At 40.5% G+C, this 19,813-nt stretch overlaps 1 protein-coding gene across 6 annotated transcripts in view; it reads left to right on the top strand.

Annotated features, from left to right (window-relative positions):
• The window catches only part of RERE (arginine-glutamic acid dipeptide repeats), a 427,124-nt gene that overhangs the window by 154,966 nt on the left and 252,345 nt on the right, over positions 1-19,813 (top strand). For 5 of the 6 annotated variants that reach the window (XM_054513156.2, XM_054513158.2, XM_054513157.2 and 2 more), the window contains exon 2: positions 8,005-8,473. In XM_054513156.2, coding sequence (XP_054369131.1) covers positions 8,149-8,473 — 325 coding nt within the window. In that variant the 5' untranslated portion in view covers positions 8,005-8,148. Of the gene's footprint in view, positions 1-6,905; positions 7,056-8,004; positions 8,474-19,813 lie in introns of all 6 variants that reach the window. The other variant, XM_064589979.1, reaches the window with a different exon arrangement.

A 19,813-nucleotide genomic window follows, 5' to 3' on the forward strand; every position in this document is an offset into this window, starting at 1 on the left:
ACAATAGTACGTACTGAATAGAGTTAGGTTGATCAGTGACCTGGTTTACATATGTTTTTTCTTGAATAATTATTAATCTAGTGAAGATTAAATGAATTAACATGTAAAATGCTTAGTGCATATTAAATACTCAGTGAGTGTTAGCTGCTTTATTATTTTAGGAGCTGCCATTAACTATGCCCCCTCCCCCCAGCTTATTTCCTACTGGTTTTTCCCTGTAGTTCCCATTAAGGATGGTGATTTAATCCACCACTCTTCTTTACTGTACTTCTTTGCACCTGAAATGTTTTCTCTATCACTTTGTTTGTCCCTACCCTATTCATCGTTTATGATCCACCCTGAGCACCGCCTCATTTGTTGCTCATGAAATATTTTCATTTCCAAATAAAAGTCTTATCACAGTGCTCTCGACTTATCTAGCTCATGTGTGAAAGGGAGGGCAGGAAAAGGTAATTTATTGCTGATCTTTATATACCAGGCAAAGTTAGGATCTGAGAATAAACAGAGGTCAAAAACAGTCAAGGGTCAACTTCTCATGGAGCTTCTAGCTTCTAGACAGCTGTTTAATCAAATCACACAAATAATGTGAAATTACAGTTGTGGAAAGTGTTGTGAAGGGATTTAATCTAGTCATTTTGGACAGGAAAGGACATCTCAAGGAAGTTGCTGTTGAGCTGTGACGTGAAGGAAGAGTAGGAGCTACCTAGGCCAAGAAGGGAGAGGAGCATCACAGACCAAAGGAAGAACTTGAGCAGAGTACTCCCTCCCGGTAGGAGGGAGTGTGGTGTGTTCAGGGACTTGAGGGAAGGAATGCCAGAGTGGTGTGAGATGAGTCAGATAAAAAGGTATACCGGCTTGGAGCGCCTGTCTGGCTTAGTCAGAGGAGCATGCAACTCTTGGTCTTGGGGGTTGTGAGTTCAAGCCCCATGTTGGGGGTAGAGCTAACTTAAGAAAAAATTAGAAAAAATTAAAGGGCCTTGTAGATCATGTTATGATTTGGGTTTTTAGCTAACAGAAGTGGGAAGTCATTGAATGACCATTTTTAAGGTGTGGATTGACATAATCACATCAGCCTTTTGAAAGGTGCACCCTGGCTAAAGTGTAGAAGGAGAATTGTAAGGGTTCATAGGAATAGATTTGAAGAGAAGTCAGTTGAAGTGGTCCAGAAAGGCCATCCTAGGAGCTTTAACTGAGGTTGTGGTGTTGGAGGTGTCCTGAAGTAGAGGAAGTTGAGAGAAATTTATAAGGTAACAGTGACAGGATTTGTTGATGCTAGGATGAAAGGTAGGGAGTAATGATGCTGCCTAAGTGTCCAGCTTGCATAACAAGGATGGGCAGGGGCACCAGTCACTGAGACCATTTAGAAGAGGGGCTCATTTGGGGCCACAGTGTGCCTTTGGTTTCGATATATGGGGGTACCTTTGAGACCTCCACGAGGAGACTTCCAGGTGGACAGTTTTCACTCTGCTGAGGTTTGGTAGACATGTACATTTGTGGATCACCTGTGTGTTTGTGTTACCTGTGGGCTGATGGACATGTATGAGATTGATGAGGATGGAAGTCGAGGATGAGAAGGGGACCCCGCACAGTGCCCTGTAGAACTCCTGCTCTGGCTGGCGGGGTACTGGGGGTGGGGGATCAGGTAGATAGGCCCATGCCAGGTCAGCCAAAGGCAAGCAGCCTTTCCAGGAGGGTATGTGTTCAGCCCTAGGATGCTGAATGGTCAAATGATAATGAGTTGACACTCTCCAGTGGATTTGATACAGAGAGGAAATTGCTTTAATGGAAGTTGTTTCAGTAAACATGATAGGATAGCCATGGTCCTTGTCAGTCAGTGGAGAATGGACACAGGTTAGCAATGGATGATGGTAGTGGGATCAGCAAGGGCCCTTTTACAGGCAGAATGGGGAACAATGGGAGCCTTCCTGGAGTTAGGCAGCAGAAATGCCCGAAGCCCTGAAGGTGAGCACAGGTTAGTCACACCAAGGGGAGGGGATTAGTATTCTAAGCACATGGGTTCCTGAGATGGAAGGAAGTGCTTTGAGGTGGCTGGAGCACACAGGAGAGATGGAGATGGAGAAGCAAAGGGGCAGTCAGGACATGAGGTCTGTCTTGGAAAGGAATGGCGGACAGTGAATTGTACTTTAAAGACTGGGTTGTGTGGGGGTGTGAATTGTATTTCTTTAAAGCTGTTTAAAAAAAGTGGTGCAGTGTCAGACATGCTGGCTGGCTTCATTGCAGGATGAATTGGAAGGAAGGCAAAAACAAAATTTTAGTCACAGAGATCAGTTAGGCAGTTGTGTTAATCTGTGTGAAAGATGATGATGCCTTGTTACTGAATCAGTGGGAGCAATGGATAAAATTATAGAGATACTCAGGATGTGATTGGTAGACCCTAAGAGCTGAGCAAAATGCCTGATGTGTGGTTGGGCATCTGACAAACATATTTCTTGATCTGGTTGAATGAGGAAGAATTAATTGTACTTCACTAGCTGCATTTGGTGAGTCAAGTGTCCTACAGAATTTGGCTTGAGTAACTGAGATTGTTAGCAGTCAGGGAGTGAGAACTCAGGAGGGAATGGCAGCTTTTCATGGACCAGTAAGTTTTACATGATCCCAGAGAGGATCTTTTTGGATTTTTGTCATTTGCAGTCCATTTTACACGATTTAGTTCTCAGTTGTACAATAGAATTCCCCCTCCCAACCCGTGCCACAAGAGATCCTAAGTTCTTGAGGGTAGGGATGATGTTTGGCAACATTTATATCTTGCACAGCACAATATACTATTGGGTATTATCTACTAGTGAGAGTTTCCATCGGGAAAGCACCTCACAATCTGTGAGTGTGTATGCATATGGTATGCTTAATTAACTTAATTCTCATAGCAGCTCTGTGAAGTAGCTGGTGATTGTCCCTATTTTAGGGCAGTGAAATGGATTCAGAGAGGTAGAGTGATTTGCCCAAGGCAGTTCAGTACATAGCAGTGCCAAGAACTTGGTCTTGGCTTTTGAGTCCAGTTCTGACATGGGCCTGACCTCCTGGGACTGCTTAAATAGTGCAAGGAAGTGGTTTTCTTAAAGTGAGGTTTGGGCCCAGAGCATGACAGAAATTTTAGCACTTTATTTGAGTGGGTTCTGATAAGTGGTGTTGAGGGGTTTGTGGCTGGTTGTTGGCTTCACTTTGAAGAGGCAAACGAGGTTTGTGCGGAGGGTGAAGTAGCTGAAGTTAATAAAGAGTAGTTCTGTATCACTGACTCTTGAAGGCCTTTGACTCTGATTAGATGAGAACACAGCGAGGCTAGCTGACCAGATTTTACCAGTTAAGATAAAATGATGAAGTGCAACCTGATAAATGTGGGAACTAGTGAGAGGAATATATGTTTTTTTATGAGTCCTAGGGGTGCTGCTTTTGGAAATGTATAAGTTGTAGGTCTGTTTTGAATATCCCTCTCCACTCAAGCATGAGTAATAAAGGTTTTTGTGGGTTTAAAAAAATTTTTATCAGAAAAACCATGCAAATTCACTTCCTTGGTGATTTCATTCAATTCATGTCTTTAAAAACTAAATTAAAAAGTAAATTTTTATCTCCAGCCTGGACCTCTGCCTACTGAAAATCTTTATGTGTATGTGTATGTGTATGTGTTTTTTTTTTTTTTTTTTTTAAAGATTTTATTTATTTATTTGACAGAGAGACAGCGAGAGAGGGAACACAAGCAGGGGGAGTGGGAGAGAGAGAAGCGGGCTTCCCGCGGAGCAGGGAGCCAGATGCGGGGCTCGATCCCAGGACCCCGGGACCATGACCCGAGCCGAAGGCAGTCGCTTAACTGACTGAGCCACCCCGACACCCCTCTTTATGTGGTTTTTAGAAGGCTTCTCAAACTTAGCATGTTTCGTACCTGAGCTCTTAATCTTTCTTCCAAAACTCACATAATGCCCATTTCATTGTCCAGCTGCTCATGCTAGAACCCTTGGAGTTGTTCCTGACTTCTTCCCTCACACCTTACCTCCCAGTTTGTCAGCACATCCAGTTTGAGACTTACCTTAAAAATACATAGAAAATAAGACTCCTCCCTTTCTCTGCCCCTGCCATGCTGGGTCATCCCAACTACCTTCGCCTCTTACCTGGCTTGTTGCAGTAAGCCTCCTCCCTCACCGGTCTTCATGCTGCAACCCCTGCATCCCTTTAGGTTTTTTCTCAATGACCAGAGTGATCTTAAACACAAGTCAGATCATGTCTTTCTTTGTTACTCAGATCCCTGCAGTGGCTGAAATGTCATTCGAATCACTTCATGTCACTTCGTGGCACTTGAGTAAAGGCTCCAGAGTCCTTACACTGGCATACAAGGCAGGATCCAGCCCCCCCCTTCACCTCTCTGAACTCATCTCCCACCACTTTCCCTCTTCCTCATGCCACTGCAGCGCCACTGGCCTCCTGTGTCTTGAGTGTGCTCAGCTCATTTCTGCCTCTGGACATTTGTACCTCCTCTCCCTCTGCTGGAATGATCTCCCTTCATGTGCCCTCATGGCTTTTTCTCTAACGCTCTTGCTTGGGGCAAAGCCTGAGGCCTTCCTTCACCATCAGTTAAGATTACAATTCTCCCACACTCTGTGTCCCCCGCATTGGATTCCCCATTTAAGATCTTTTCATGTACTGTATACATATCATTCTTTTGATTATGGTCTTTTTCCACTCCCTAGAACATCAGCTCCACCAGAGCAGAGAAGTTTTTGTGCGGTTTTCTGCTGCTTCCCTCACACCTAGAGCAGTAACTAGTGCACAGTAGGCATTTGGTAGACATTTGTTCAGTGAACAGATGAAGACTGTTGTGAATCTGAACGTGTTCTAGACTAGATTTTCTCTCTCTTTTTTGTTATTAAAGTATCTTATAGGGGTGCCTGGGTGGCTCAGTCATTTAAGTGTCCCAACTCTTGATTTCGGCGTCCAACTCGTGATCCTCGGGGTCGTGGGATCGAGCCCCACATGGGGCTCTGAGCTCAGTGGGGAGTCTGCTTGGGATTCTCTCTCCCTCTCCCTCTGCCCTTCCCACCGCCTCCCCCCTTCACACTTGTGTGTGTGCATGTGTGCGCTCGCTCTCATTCTCTCTCAAATAAATAAATAAAATCTTAGAAAAATAAAGTATCTTATACTGGTTTTTGTTTAACTGGGTTAAGCAGTGAATTGACAGAAATACCCTCAATATTTTTGTCTTTGTTACTGGACAGAAATTTCTTTTGGGGAAGGAAAGGGCAAAGTGAGTGTGTTTCCTAAATCTGTCTGTGCAAATTATCAGCCTGGATGCGTGCAGGAAAAGTTAGTACCTATGAAGAGCTGGTGACCTTGGGGGCACAGATTATGACCTGAGTAGTAGGTTGCAGTCAGGTCAGATGGGGTTTACTTTGGCAGAATAATTGGCTGTATGGCTTCATGCACATGGTTTCTTCATGGTTTCCCTTCTGTAGTCTATAAAGTGGGGACGGTGACTTCTGTCTGGTTCACTTGACTGAGCTGTTAGAGAAAGAATTGAATGAGATCATGGCAGGAACCTGCTTTGTAAACCCCTTATTGTTAACAAAAATGATGTTGTTGTATTGGTAGATCATTTCTAGCAAATTGAAGTGACAACTACCCTTGTCATTGCCATCTGGTTTCTCTCTGGGTCCCTTTCCTCAAATGTCACATTATTATTGTGTGTTGGTCATTGTATAATGAGGCTCAGAAAAATTCTGATTAGTATGGTAAATGCAGAGGAAAAGAAACATACATCCCTGTTGCACTGTATTTTAGAGCCAGATGTAAATGGTAATTGGTTGACTTTTGCTTTGGATTATCACTGTTTTAGTTAACTGAAAGTTGGATACACACACGGGATTTTATTTTGTGTCTGTTGTTTCTTGAATTTTTCTTTCTTGCTTACTCTTGGCAGAAATAACTCAAATTTCTTTGTAAAAAGAAGCTAGTATATGATTTTGTAAGGAGTAGTGTTGAATGTACAATTTGGACTTAGTATTTCTTTCCTTTTTGAGTGCTGAAATAATATTTTTACATAATTTTCTGGTTATCTTGTTAACCCTGGAGAGAATGATCTTTTTCCTAAATTCGTAAGTTGTCTGTCCTTGAGCTATATCTGAGAGGTTTTCAGCCTAAGCTGCTTGTTCTTTTTAGATTCCCAGTAGACCTTGGTATGTTTTCAGTGTCAAAGAGGAATGTTTTAACAACGGTGTTAGCTGATAGTTTTCTTTCTTGCATGATTGGCTTGTTCATGCTTTAAACTTAAGCCCAGTGGAGAAAGTAGTATGTCTCTTTGTGTATTTTCAATTGCTAACACTAGTGGCCTACAGGGACTTGGGAGTATATTACTGTCTGTTTAGCAGATGATTCATCTAGGCAGAACTTTTGCAGGCACTGGGATAATTTTTCATTTTCTTGAAATATGTTTAGAAAATTGAAATCCTACCTAGAAGCATATTTCCTATGTAGAAGGAAATGTCTGTAGTACATGCCTGTACTACATGCTTTCTCCCTTCGGACTTTGTTTTAAATTGTCAGCATTATTGCTCCTTCATAGGTCTGTCTCCCAAAGGTGGTTGTGATTATTTTATATTTTCTTGAACAGGTAAGGATATTTGAGGTGCTTGTGGAGAGGTGTTTTCTGGTGCCAGATTTGACCTTAGAGCTTTGGAGTGAGTATATGATAATTTTTATGGTTTTGGCATGACCGAATAGAATTTTCTCTGTGTTTAAGACATGTATTTGCAAGTTATTTGTTTGTTGTTGTCTAAGTAAAGAGGACCAATCTTTTGTTTATTTGCATATGTCATTTTCTGTCTGGCCCTAGTAACATAAGAAACAGATGGTTCTCATATTGATCAGTTGTTTGCCTTTTTTTTTTTTTTTTTTTGCATTAGAGCATTGAGGTCAAGGACTCTTGAGCTTTTCCCTCATTGTATCTTCAGTTCCGAAGACCTGGCACCTAGATAGTGTTTAGTATAGATCGTTGAACAAATGAGAGAAGATGTTGAGGAAGATGATACAGGACGGCAAAAGATAAATTACTGGTAATTATGACTGTCCCAAAACTGACTTGTAAACAAAACAGTCCATGTCTGTCTGTCATCGTCCTCCCACTGCACTATAAAATTTTTTATAAGAATTGTGTTGGATTGGAATTGGAGATTCTCTCTTTTCATTGTAAAGTCTTAAAAACTTCAGTCTTTCCTTGTTGGGCTTAGTTCTAGAGAGGAGTTTACTAGGGAAATTATTTATAGTGGAAATTTGAAAGAATGTGAAAACCACCTACTATTCTCTAAAGATGGAAGGTTGTTTTTGGAAGCTGTTTGGTTTTGTTAAGGCAGAGATAATTCAGAGATACCATTTTTCCTGGAAAATAACTACAGTAGTAGACTTCGAAGATGGGAAAAATTGTGATTGAAGGCAAAAGAATCTTGCTTTGAGGGTCATCACTTTTATTTGAGTCAATGCCTGTGTTTATTCTTGAGAGGAGCTCTGGAAATTTGGAGATGTGGCTAGAAAGAGTCTTAGAAGATAGTTCCCTGTGAGAGACATCTTGAGACATTTTTCTAGGCTATCCAAATTATTTTTTTTCCCCCAGGTGGAAATAGTTTTAGTATATAGGTTCTTGCCCTTGTAAATTAAAGTTGTGGGTTATGAAGCTCCTTTTATGTTGTGTATTAGGGTACACTTTACTTTTTCCTTCAAAAAAAGAAAATAAGTGATGTACAGAAAGTATTGTTTACTATTTTGCATTGAGATGTTTTCATTATTGATGTGGTATTAAATCCCAAACCATATGCTAGCTGAGGCCAAAAACTTTATATACTTAAACTTTGTATCACTTGTCCTAACTTTTTTCCAATGGTTTGGCAGGTTTTTGGGGCTAAAACATGAGCAAGTAAGATATTCATTTAACAAAACATTATTTTAGGAAGGAAATATGAGAAAATGTTAAAGTAAAATCAATTTCTCTTTCTCTCTTTTCTTGCCTAGCGTTTTTGAAACGTTGGGGTAGTTGGAGTGGTTGGATTTTCCCTGGAATTGAGTGAGAAATTCAGAAGACTGAAGCCCAGGCTTACTGTCTACCTTTCACGGAGGCCTAGCCGTGAGAGGACAGAAGAAGGCACGTGGCGAATCATGACAGCTGACAAAGACAAAGACAAAGACAAAGAGAAGGACCGGGACCGAGATCGGGACCGAGAGAGAGATAAACGAGACAAAGCAAGAGAGGGTGAGAATTCAAGACCACGTAGGAGCTGCACCTTGGAAGGAGGAGCCAAAAATTATGCTGAGAGTGACCACAGCGAAGATGAGGATAATGACAACAATAGTGCCACCACAGAGGAGTCCACGAAGAAGAACAAAAAGAAACCACCGAAAAAAAAATCTCGTTATGAAAGGACAGACACCGGCGAGATAACCTCTTACATCACTGAGGATGATGTTGTCTACAGACCAGGAGGTAAGGAGCACAGTGTTTGTGGTGGAGAAATGACATCAGCATTTACAGGCCTCTTTACACATTAGGGAAGGCAGGGGACCCAGAAAAGGAGATACGGTAGTTTTGGGTAGAAAAAAAATCAAGGTAGGAAACACATTGACCCACTTCGGGGCAGTTGGATTCACTGGCTTCTTGCTTGTGTCTGCCTCAACTTGGTCTTCTGTCCTTGTGCATTTGTCAGTTTCTTTCCTTGTGTCCTTGTGCTACTTCTCTCACTTCACCATCTCCTTAGTAGATTTCATTTTTTGATTTCCTCCTTGCTCTTTATCTTCAAAACAATTATGCGGTGGTGACCCTGCAGAATAGAATATGTGGTAGGATAAGTAAACCTTGTAAAGATTCTTAGAAGCGGGATGTTTCACATTACTGCAGAGTGAGCTGAAGCTGAAGAAGTATCTTTAAAGGCCTTTAGACCAAAGTTTATTTCTCCTGATAACCTCCTTTCCCAATGAGTCGAGCTTCAGAATCTCTAACCAGTGATAATAGAAGTTGCTGAAGACAACTAACTTGCTTTGTTTTCCAGAAAATGTACTATAGTTTACTCAGTGTTTTGAGGTTTATAGCATTGTTCAGAGAGAGACAGACCCAGCCTTCAGATGAGATGCAGGGAAACCAGTGATTGAGACCCTACCGGGCACCCGCAAAACTGCCCCCCCTTAAAGATTTATTTATTTATTTGAGAGAGAGGGAGAGGGAGGGGGAGAATGTATGCACACTAGTCGGGGGAGGGGCAGAGAGAGGGAGAGAGAGAATCCCAAGCAGACTCCCCACTGAGCCGGAGTTGGGGCTGTATCCCACGACCTGTGAGATCGTGACCCCAACTGAAATCACAAGTCAGAGGCTCAGCCAACTGAACCACCCAGGCACCCCACAGAACTTTTCTTTTTTCATGTCATGTGTTGTGTGTGTTAAGGTATTTTTCTTAAGGAAGTCAGTAAAACTAGCTAAAGTCGTTTTGTTTGAATTACTATAATGCTGAGAAGTGACATCAATTTCATGAGGTGTAATTAAAAGATTAAAAGCCTCCCAGTTTGGTGTTCTTCCAGGAAAGGGAGGTTAGAGAAATTACATTATATCGTTAACCTGTACAATTGTTTTACTGAGGAGTACTGTAACTTTTCTGAACTTTGTGTAAAGTACCAGAGTTTTTTTTCCCCTGTATAGGAATTTGTTTTGAATTTCAAAGATAAACAGTATTAGGACTTACATAGATAAACTTGTAGTCATAGCTACACTATATTGATGATTAACTGAGGAGATACGTGACATAAAAGTATAGCGTTAGGTTTTAGGCAAGTTAGAGCTCTGCGGTAGAGATCTAGTAATGTGTGGGTCACAATATCGTCAGTGTCTAAGATTTAAAAGACTTAGATATTGGACAGTAAGAGTATCTGAGCCACTGAAGAATATCTCATTACAGAGTTACCACACATTACATGCTATCGACCTATTCAGTTCTAAATCGTGGGAAAGGAACAGAATGTGTTAACTTCTTTAGATAGAGATTATATAGTATCATAAATTAAAAATAAGGAAAGATCTTACTTGTTATCCTTTTCTCATGATACATAACAATTCAGTGTGGTAATGTGATCGTCTGGATCATTGTCAAAAGGCCTACTGCCTTGTGCAGTAGCGAATGCCCGCCCTTCTCAAGGGAATGTTACTCCTGTGTCAGTGGCGATACTTTCCTCAAATATTTGTAGTCAAACACGTGTGGGAAGTGCTGTACATACTGTCCCTGTCATAAGAGATTCATAGTTAATGACCCTGAGAAGTGCTGCTCTTCAGGTAACCTTTATAACGTTAAAAAAAAAAAAACCCACCAAATCTGCTCTTTTCCCCATTTATGGGATTGTGGTGCCCTGTTTCTGCTGGTTATCTCCCTAAGAGAAACCAGTTTTGAGGGAACGGGTTTGGGAGCCATTGCACATTGATCTTGCACCTTCTAGTGGATAGTAGAAGCCCTTCCTCTGCTTGATGTGTGGAAGAGTATGTGAAGGGGCGTCACTCGGGGCTTACTTACAGTGAGTTCTTGAAGTGTTTTGGAGTCGAACTGAGTAATTTATGAAGGCAGGCATTGTTTCGTAAATCTGAGGACCTTTGTGAAATATGAAAAAGATATGCTCTCTCCTGAAGCTAAATATGTTGTAAAGAATCTATGAAAACCAAAAGTGATGTGAAAGTTTTCTGTGACACTCAGAGCATAACCACTTTGTGTGAGGTGCCCCTTGTACTCGGGTGGGTGACAGTGTTGTGGCCTGGGGTTTGCACATTGCCAGGTCCAATGGATGTGTGACTCTTTGGTAAGGGGACTGACCTTGACCTCTCAGTGTTCTTCAGATTATTTGGTCTGAGAAGAATGAGATTTTATTGAGAAAATGGATATTATTTACAATTTGTCACTAGCTAAAGTTTACTCTCGTGCATGGTCACAACTAGCTCTTTTTTGCCCCTGCTCCTCATCTCTGGAGTTATTTTTTATTTTGTCCTCAGGAGCTCAGCATGATGGACTTGCAGTTACTTTTTGCCCCTGTTAGCTCCTGCCTCAGGCCATTTGCACTTGCAACTTGCTGTTGCCTCAGGCTAGTGAACCCCTCCCCCATATACACACAGACAGACTTACTTAATTCCTGTCCTTTTTTCAGTCCTCCCCTTTCAGTGTTACTGCCTTTCCTCTCCCAGGTTACACAGATTTCCTTAATAAACACTGTCGTAGCATTATGTATCTTTTCTTGTAGAACTTACAACTAATAATTTTCTTTTAATTTCTCATTTCAGGATTAATATCTGTCTCTCTCCTCCATAAAGGCAGAAAGTCTGTTTTTTGCTTATCATTGAATTCCTGGCACCTATGACAGTAATGTACATGTAGTGTGTATTTTTAAATATTTGTTGAATAAATAAATTTTTGAAAACTTTTCAAACATTTATTGACTGATTAATGATGTCAAAGTTAGAATAATGGAATGGATGGATGAATAATGGAATAAGTTAGAATATGGAAGTCTATCTTGAATCATTTATTTGCCAATGAATGATTTAACAGACTTGTTATAAAAATCAAAACAAAAACCTTGTGGGGCTCTGTTATATATGCCCCCATGTCTAATCTAACTTCTTTGTTATCTCTCAACTGTTACTCTACTTTTGAGATGACTGTCACGGTAACAAATTGATTTATTACACAGCTGTGTGCAGCCAGATTTCCCTTATAGGCTTCTTTAGCATAGGATATTGATTTCTAAAGTTTGCTGTGGGTGGCATATTAATTTTTTTTTTTTTTTAAGATTTTATTTATTTTTTTTTACAGAGAGAGACACAGCGAGAGCAGGAACACAAGCAGGGGGAGTGGGAGAGGGAGAAGCAGGCTTTCCGCAGAGCAGGGAGCCCGATGTGGGACTCGATCCCAGGACTCTGGGATCATGACCTGAGCCGAAGGCAGACCCTTAACGACTGAGCCACCCAGGCGCCTGGCATATTAATTTCTTTCCACTATTTTCTCCCTCTCCCACCACCCCCCCAGCTTTACTGAGATATAATTGACATCTAATGTTTTTCAAGATGTACAATGTAGTGATTTTAAATATGTATATATTGCAAAATGATTACCGCAACAAATAAGGCTAGTTAACACATCCATCACCACCCATAGGTACTAGTGTGTGTGTGTGTGTGTGTGTGTAGAACTTTTAGAATTTACTCTCTTAACAACTTTCAGACATACAATGCAGTATTGTTAACTGTAGTCACCGTGCTGTACTTAATATCCCCAGAACTTTTTCATCTTATAACTGGAGGTTTGTATCCTTTGACCACCTCCACCCATGCCCTCCATTCCCCCCCACCACCCACCCCCTCCCCGTGGCAACCACTAATCTGTTCTCTGTTTCAGTGAGTTAGGTGTCATATAAGTGACACTGTGCAGTATTTGTCTTTTTTTGTCTGTTTGACTTAGCGTGATGCCTTCAGGGTTCATCCAGTTGTCAGGATCCCCCTCTCCCCCGCCCCTTTTTTATGGCCGGATAATATGTATCTATATACCATGTTTTCTGTATCTATTCATCTTAGGTTGTGAATAATACTGCAGTGAACATAAGGGTGTGGATATCTCTTCTAGATAGTCATTCCTTCAGCTAAATACCCAGAAGTGGAATTGCTGGATTGTATGGTGGTTCTGTTTTTAGTTTTTTGAGGAACCTCGAAACCATTTTCCATAGTGAGTAGCTGTACCCATTTACATTCTTACTAATAGTGTATTCACTATTTTCAGTTAGATACTATGGTTTTTTTTTATTCCTGATCAGGTAAAACAGTAAAAAAATTAAATTCAAATTATTGAGAGATACCTTTTCATTATGGCATGTCAGTTTGCTTGCTATTTTGATAAGGAAACATGTTCTTTAAAAAAGTGCCTGTTAAGTTGGTTCTGTATTTCTTGTATTTTGTCATATCCACTGCTACATCTGTTTGACTTTCCCATTTACCCTAGATATATTCCTAGAACAGAAATCTTCATCATACATGAGAAGGGGGGGAAAAAAATCAAGATTCAGGATTTTCAAGTTTGTTACATCTGTGTTCCTTCTACCTTTACGAAAAAGTTTGTTATTTTTCATGAAGATAAATTTTATATAGTAGACAAAGAATTTTAAGTTTGTGGTTTATGAAATCTTAGGTGAAATAAAACATTTCCTCCTTTTACTTGCAGAATTTCCCCCTTTATTAGGAATTGGGGACTTGATCTGAAAAAAAGGCCTAGAAACTAGAACTGAGTATACATTGAACATTGAGGTGTTAATTTCCTTTGATGCAAGTGGAATTTAAGCTGGAAAAAAATCCAAACTAAACAAAATAAAACCTGGGAATCTGGTTTAATGAGAATGGAATGTACATATTTTTAAACAACTACTGAAGTTAAAAGTAGACTATTAATCAAGCATAATGTTGAGTAGACACAAAAAAGTCTAATATTGTATGATTCCAGGCCAGTCTTTGGTGTTTTGAAGTCAGGTGGTAGTTTGGCTGACGGGCCCTAGTGTCTGGAACGAGGCATGAAGAGCACCTTCAGGGCCCGGTCATGTTCCCTTTCATGGTGGCACTGCCAGTTACGGGTTTATTTGCACTGTGGGACTTTATCATGCTTTGCACTTTTTGTGTATGTGTTATACCTCAATGAAAAATTTACTTAAAAAGTCAAAACATGAAGCTATTTTCCCAGTGGATAATTTCCCTTTGATTCAAGTTCCTAGTTAAAGAGGGCGGAGAGGCCCCATTGTTTTAGCAAATGGCATGTCTTAACATTTAGTTACTGATTGTTCATTGAGGGTTGTGCTCAGACCTGGTAAGAACCTGACTTTGGTTTCAAAATCTTGATTCTCCAAATAATTGAAAGCTTATCTATGGCAGTCACTAAGACAAACATGAAATAAAAGCGAAAATAAAGCAAAATAAAATTCTGCCACTTGGTGTTCCAGTACATGAATTTTTGTAGAAAATAAAACTGCATTTGATCTATAACTTTTTATCTATGTCTCTTGTACTTGTAGAAGAGTTTTAGGTAGATGTGACACGCAAATGAAGGTGTCTTGTGGCATTCTTATTTTGGGTTGAGGCACCAAGTTTTTCTGATGATTGCAAGAATATGTTTTGTGTAATAAGAAACATAAATTCTGGATAAAAGAATGTTTAGGCCCAGCTTGAATGGTTTGACATGTTACAAGTTTGTTTGCACTCAATGAACCTGATATTAACCTGCTTAATGCCTTTCAGTGGATCCTTTGTTGGCAGTAAGATCAAGCCCAAGATCTTTATTGGCATTCTAGACTCTGCTCTGATTGCATGTCTGCATAATCATCTTAGACCTTTTATTTGGGAGGAGGAAGCGCAGTGAGGCAGTGTATGCCTTTGCTAGGGCTGCCATAAAAATGTACCACAACAGAAATATATTGTCTCATAGTTTTGAGGCTAGAGCTTCAAGAGGAAGGAGTCAACAGGGTCATGGTCCTTCTGAAGGCAAGAGGAAAGATGTTTCTTCAGGTCTCTCTGAGCTTCTGGTATTTCCTTGACTTATGCTAGCATATCTGCAGTCTTCAAATGCAGTCTCCATTTGTGCCTGTCTCTGTGTCTGCCCAAATTTCTCCTTTGCATAAGGATACCGATCATGGTGGATTAGGGCCATCACCCTGCTACCTATGGCATGAGAGTCCACCTCATTGTAACTCTCACGTCTCCAGTGATCCTTTTTTCTTCTTGTAAGGTCACATTCTGAGGTATTGGGGTTAGGACGTCACATCTGAATTTTGGGGGATACAGTTCAGTCCATGAGAGGTGGGAAGAGCTTTGTTGCTAGGTAGACTCAGGTTTGAGTGAGCACGTCAGCTTTCTTAGTTATGTGTCCTTAGAACAGTTGTGAAAATTTATTTCTTGTTTCTAATCACATTCTAGTGTGCTTTTAGTTGTAGATACATTAATTTTTTTCCTGTTTTTTTTTTTCTTAAGATTTTATTTATTTGTCAGAGAAAGAGTGAGCGAGCGCATAAGCAGGGGGAGTGGCAGGCAGAGGGAGAAGCAGGCTCCCCGCTGAGCAAGGAGCCCAATGTGAGACTTGATCCTAGGCCCCTGGGATCATGACCTGAGCTGAAGGCAGACCGCTTAACTGAGCTACCCAGGTGTCCCATCTTTTTCTTGTTTCTGTTGAATTTTTATTTAATCTTTTTCTGAGCCCCAAGAAGTGATTGCCTTTTAGGGCATATTAGGATGTTAGCAACTTCTGTGTATGTGAAAGAATTTTTTAGCACAGTAAGAGTTATTACTTTATAAGGGTAGAAGGAACAAAAGAAACTGTTCTAAAGTTACTGTAACAAAAAAATGACGAGTGAAGGAAATTTTGAGACTAATTAATTGTATCTTTTTTGATTTCATAAGGGAAGGGTCATTAAGTATAGTGAAACATACTCTAGATACTTGGTGCTCCAAGTGTTGGCCAGAGATTGGCATCCCATGAGAGTTGGTTAGAAATGCAAAATCTCAGGTTCCACATCAGATATGCTGAATCAGAGTTTTTGTTTTCATAAGATTCCCAGGTGATTTAAATACACATTAAAGTTTGAGAATCATTGATCTAGACCAGTGCTTCCTGGTCTAGAGTTAACGTACAAATAGAAAATGAGCGCATTGCCTTGAGGACTGAGAGGCCAGCATTCCAGCACACCTGTCACTCATTTATGGCAGACTAGAATTTAGGCAGCTCCAGAAACCAAAAAAAAAAAGAGAAAGGTGGGGAACAGAGCAGTCGACTAGTCAGTTGGGAGTGATTTGGATCTTGTAAAGTGCTTGATTGCAGAGGGAACTGTGAACTTGGGTGGAAGGAGACACATGAGGGGGTGAGGAAGCTGTAAGCATGGATAATAACTAACCACCACGTTTAAAGCATCTGCTGTTTCCAGTACTGGGCTTACTTTACATGCGTTGTTGCTAGTCCTTTAAAAAGTCAGTTTCCTTGTTACACAATAAGGAGAGGAAGACACAGAAGCCAGTGTCACACAGCTAGTTTGTAAGATGGCATGGGACTGTGACAGAACTGTTAAAGCCAAGAATGGATGGGCGTTTGCATAAAATACTGAGATAATGCCCAAAACACACCTTTGGAAAGAGGCCTATTTCTTGGAAAATGCAAATGATAGCATTAGTTGCTATTTTTCTTTGTTTTTTTTTTTCCCCCTGCGCCTAAAATTAGCTAACATCTTGCCTGCTTTTGGAAATATTCTGTCATACACACACACATACACACACACAGAATGATTGTTAAAAAGGTAAATGCATAACAATTATGAGAAGTAAGCTGAGCCAGGAGAGGTAAGTTGTTCCAGAATATTTAGGCTAATGTTGATTACTCAGTTTGAACCCTTAACTCAGCAACTGAAGGAGAAATACATAGTTCTTGTGATTTAATATAAGTGAGCATATTGTCTTTATTAAAGTTTTTTTGAAGGCAAAGCTGGAGAACATTGGTCACATCAAAGACACACACACACACACACATAATTAGTTGGTAGGGTAACTCACAGATTGGGTGGAAGCCTCCCTGGAAGGAGGGCAGTTCTTATTTTTGGTCAGTGGGAACTCCTGATCATTCTTCCTGGGTGCCACCACTGGAATCCGTGCCCTTAAGCATTTTCCTTTTCTTGCTGTCACTCAGTTGGAGGCACATTCCCAGAAGAGTAAATTCAGTCGGTCAAGCTTGAATTGCATGTCTGTGTCTTGGATAAAAAAAGACAGAAACCTCGATTTGTTGTTCCCCCTAAAACTGCACATCGTAGGGCTTATAGTAATTCCCCACAGTGAAATGAGGGAGCTTTTCGGTAGGGGAAATAGATGAGAGGCAGCCAGAAAAAGGGCACCTCTTCAATGTGCCACTTCATCAGGAGACTCTCACTGTAGCACTCGCTTCAGTGAGAACTTGTAACAACATATGGATATTTATATAGTGGGTTTTGCTGTGTATGTGATAAGTAAATAGAGGAATGATGTTGATGGCTGGCTCATATGCAACTATTTCTAGGCAAGAGGAGTGTGATTAGAGGGGCATAGATTATAACATGTAATTAATTACACAGTATAATGTAGGATTATATTTTAGCAGAAAAGGAGAAAGTAGGTGAGAATTTAAACTTTAATTAGACTGTTGCACTGGTATGAGCCCTTTCATCTCTATTTAAAATGAAGTGAAATAATGAGCACCTGCACCCTAGGGATCTCTCCCCGGGGAGGTGCACCCCACCTTACCCGCTCTGACCCTGGCAGGTTGCCTTGTCTGCTGTGCTCACCTTCACAAAAGCCTCATGTTAATCTGTATTGTTTTGGTGCCTTCAAGCCAGAATCTGTTTTTTGTTTTTGTTTTTTTTTTTTAAGATTTTATTTATTTATTTGAGAGAGAGAGAATGAGAGACAGAGAGCATGAGAGGGAGGAGGGTCAGAGGGAGAAGCAGACTCCCTGCCGAGCAGGGAGCCCGATACGGGACTTGATCCCCGGACTCCAGGATCATGACCTGAGCCGAAGGCAGTCGCTTAACCAACTGAGCCACCCAGGCGCCCCGTGTTGTTTTTGTTTTTAAGAGAGGAAGAGGGTTGGGGCAGAGGGAGAGGGAGAGAGAGAATCTTAAGCAGGCTCTGGAGCCCAGTGTGGAGCCCAGTGTGGGGCTCCATCTCACAACCCTCGGATTATGACCTGAGCTGAAACCAAGAGTCGATGCTTAACTGAGCTACCCAGGTGCCCCTTTATGTATTTTAAATATTTCCTACAGCAGCCTTCAGCCACTCTGGGGTGCCTGTCTGGGATGTCTTCTTTCTTTCTTTCTTTTTTTTTTTTTTTTTAAATTTTATTTATTTATTTGAGAGAGAGAGAATGAGAGACAGAGAGCATGAGAGGGAAGAGGGCAGAGGGAGAAGCAGACCCCCTGCTGAGCAGGGAGCCCGATGCAGGACTCGATCCCGGGACTCCAGGATCATGACCTGAGCCGAAGGCAGTCGCTTAACCAACTGAGCCACCCAGGCGCTCTGGGATGTCTTCTTTCTTGAGGTATAATTATTGATTGGAGGAAATGTAGTAATCTGATTTCTGAGCTGCATAGTTTTTGAGGAATCTGCCCCTTTCCCTGTATTTTATATAAGCCCTTTTATTTTTAGGAGCATTTTCTGCAGAACTGCAACATAATACATAATATTATAGTAGAAGTTATTATCTACATGAGAAACACTGAATTGGAATGTTTTGTAAAACTGTACTCCAAAAGAAACAGGAATATTTCATATGTGGCCATTTAAAAATCACCCTTGATAATAGCAAGAACATGTTAAATGGTAATTCTTTGAAGCCATTTTTACGAGCAATGAATCATCAAATTTAGGAAGGTAGCTTTCTGGCAATCTGTTCATCTTTGTTTTCTGGATCCCACATTCTAGGCACTTCATCATTCGTTCCCCAAATACTTACAGGCATAGGCAGGGGTAGTGACTACACTTGAGGGTTCACCCTGTGTTTCTTGGGCAGACTCTCTTGAACAGCATTGTCTCCTATAGGAGTTGGGCAGTAAACACATGTACAGAGCAGTTAATCTAAGAACTTTCTTGGGAAGGGTCTTTTAAGGCCGATATTTATGTGTAGAAAAGACTGCGTGTGCGTGCGTGCACACACACAAATATGCATACAAAAAAGTTGACTTCAGTATTCAGTTTGTTAAAGTTATAAATTAAAGGACAGCTCTACCTTAAAAAAGTTCAGTTTACTTACCTTAACCCTTTTGTAAGTTAAATAAATTTTAAAAATCACTTTTGAGGCTTTTTTGAATTATAATTGGTCTTTTTGATAAAGTAGTTAATATCTTCAGCATTTAGACTTGTTTATTAAATAATTTAATATTTGATTTCTATTGTTAAGGGATCTATTAACATAAACCTTCTTAAGTACTTAATTCTTCTTATAAGTGAAGTGAATTAGACCTATAAATGAAGTGAACCTAAAAAGGTGTGTTAGATATTTCAGTGCTGGGCATCAGTTCATTTAGGTTTCGATCCTGACTGCATGTTTGAATCCATTTCACACAAAGAGACAGTCCAGCGCAGTCCAGCTAGTTCAGCCACTGAGGATGGTTGGAGATGACAAGGAACAAACCTCTGTGCTTTTGTTCCTTTATTGGCAAAATGGGGATCTAGGGTTCCCACCCTAAGAGCTCTGATGGGGATTGAGTGAGTGAACACAGACACGCAGGGCTTCTTTAGAAAGGGCCAGGCCGATAATAAAGTCCTAGGTAAGTGTTAACTTTTCAAAATTGCAATTACAGGTCTGTTGTTAATAAGCCAAATTCTAACTATAAAGAGAATAAAAATATCACATATATTCTTATTTTCTTTATTAACCCAGAAAATGTTAATATAGTATTGATTCTCTTAAATCTTTCTTAATTCTAAATCTTTGCAGGGATAAAGGGTGCATATCAATTTAAGGAGGTAATTCCCACCCCAGTTAATTTGGGTTGCTTCATTTTTAATCACAGGTTTTTCAATCTTTCAATTTTTCCAGATATGTACACCTACTAAAGGAAGAAATTTATAGTCACTAAGTGTCTTCAGAACTCCAAAAGGAGATGGCTTCTCACCTTGCGTCTGCACGCAAGAGTCTGCAACTCACTTAAGCTTGACTGCCTGCTCCCCTCCCCCCACCTTTTTAAAACATTCATTTCAAGTTTGCCTCTGAAGACTGTTGAATATGATGGAGAGCCTAAGATGCATGTGATTCCAAAG

Source organism: Mirounga angustirostris, unplaced genomic scaffold, assembly GCF_029215605.1.
Source record: "Mirounga angustirostris isolate CCGP_5_RB_7025 unplaced genomic scaffold, mMirAng1.0.hap1 SCAF_4, whole genome shotgun sequence".
Lineage (NCBI taxonomy): Eukaryota > Metazoa > Chordata > Mammalia > Carnivora > Phocidae > Mirounga > Mirounga angustirostris.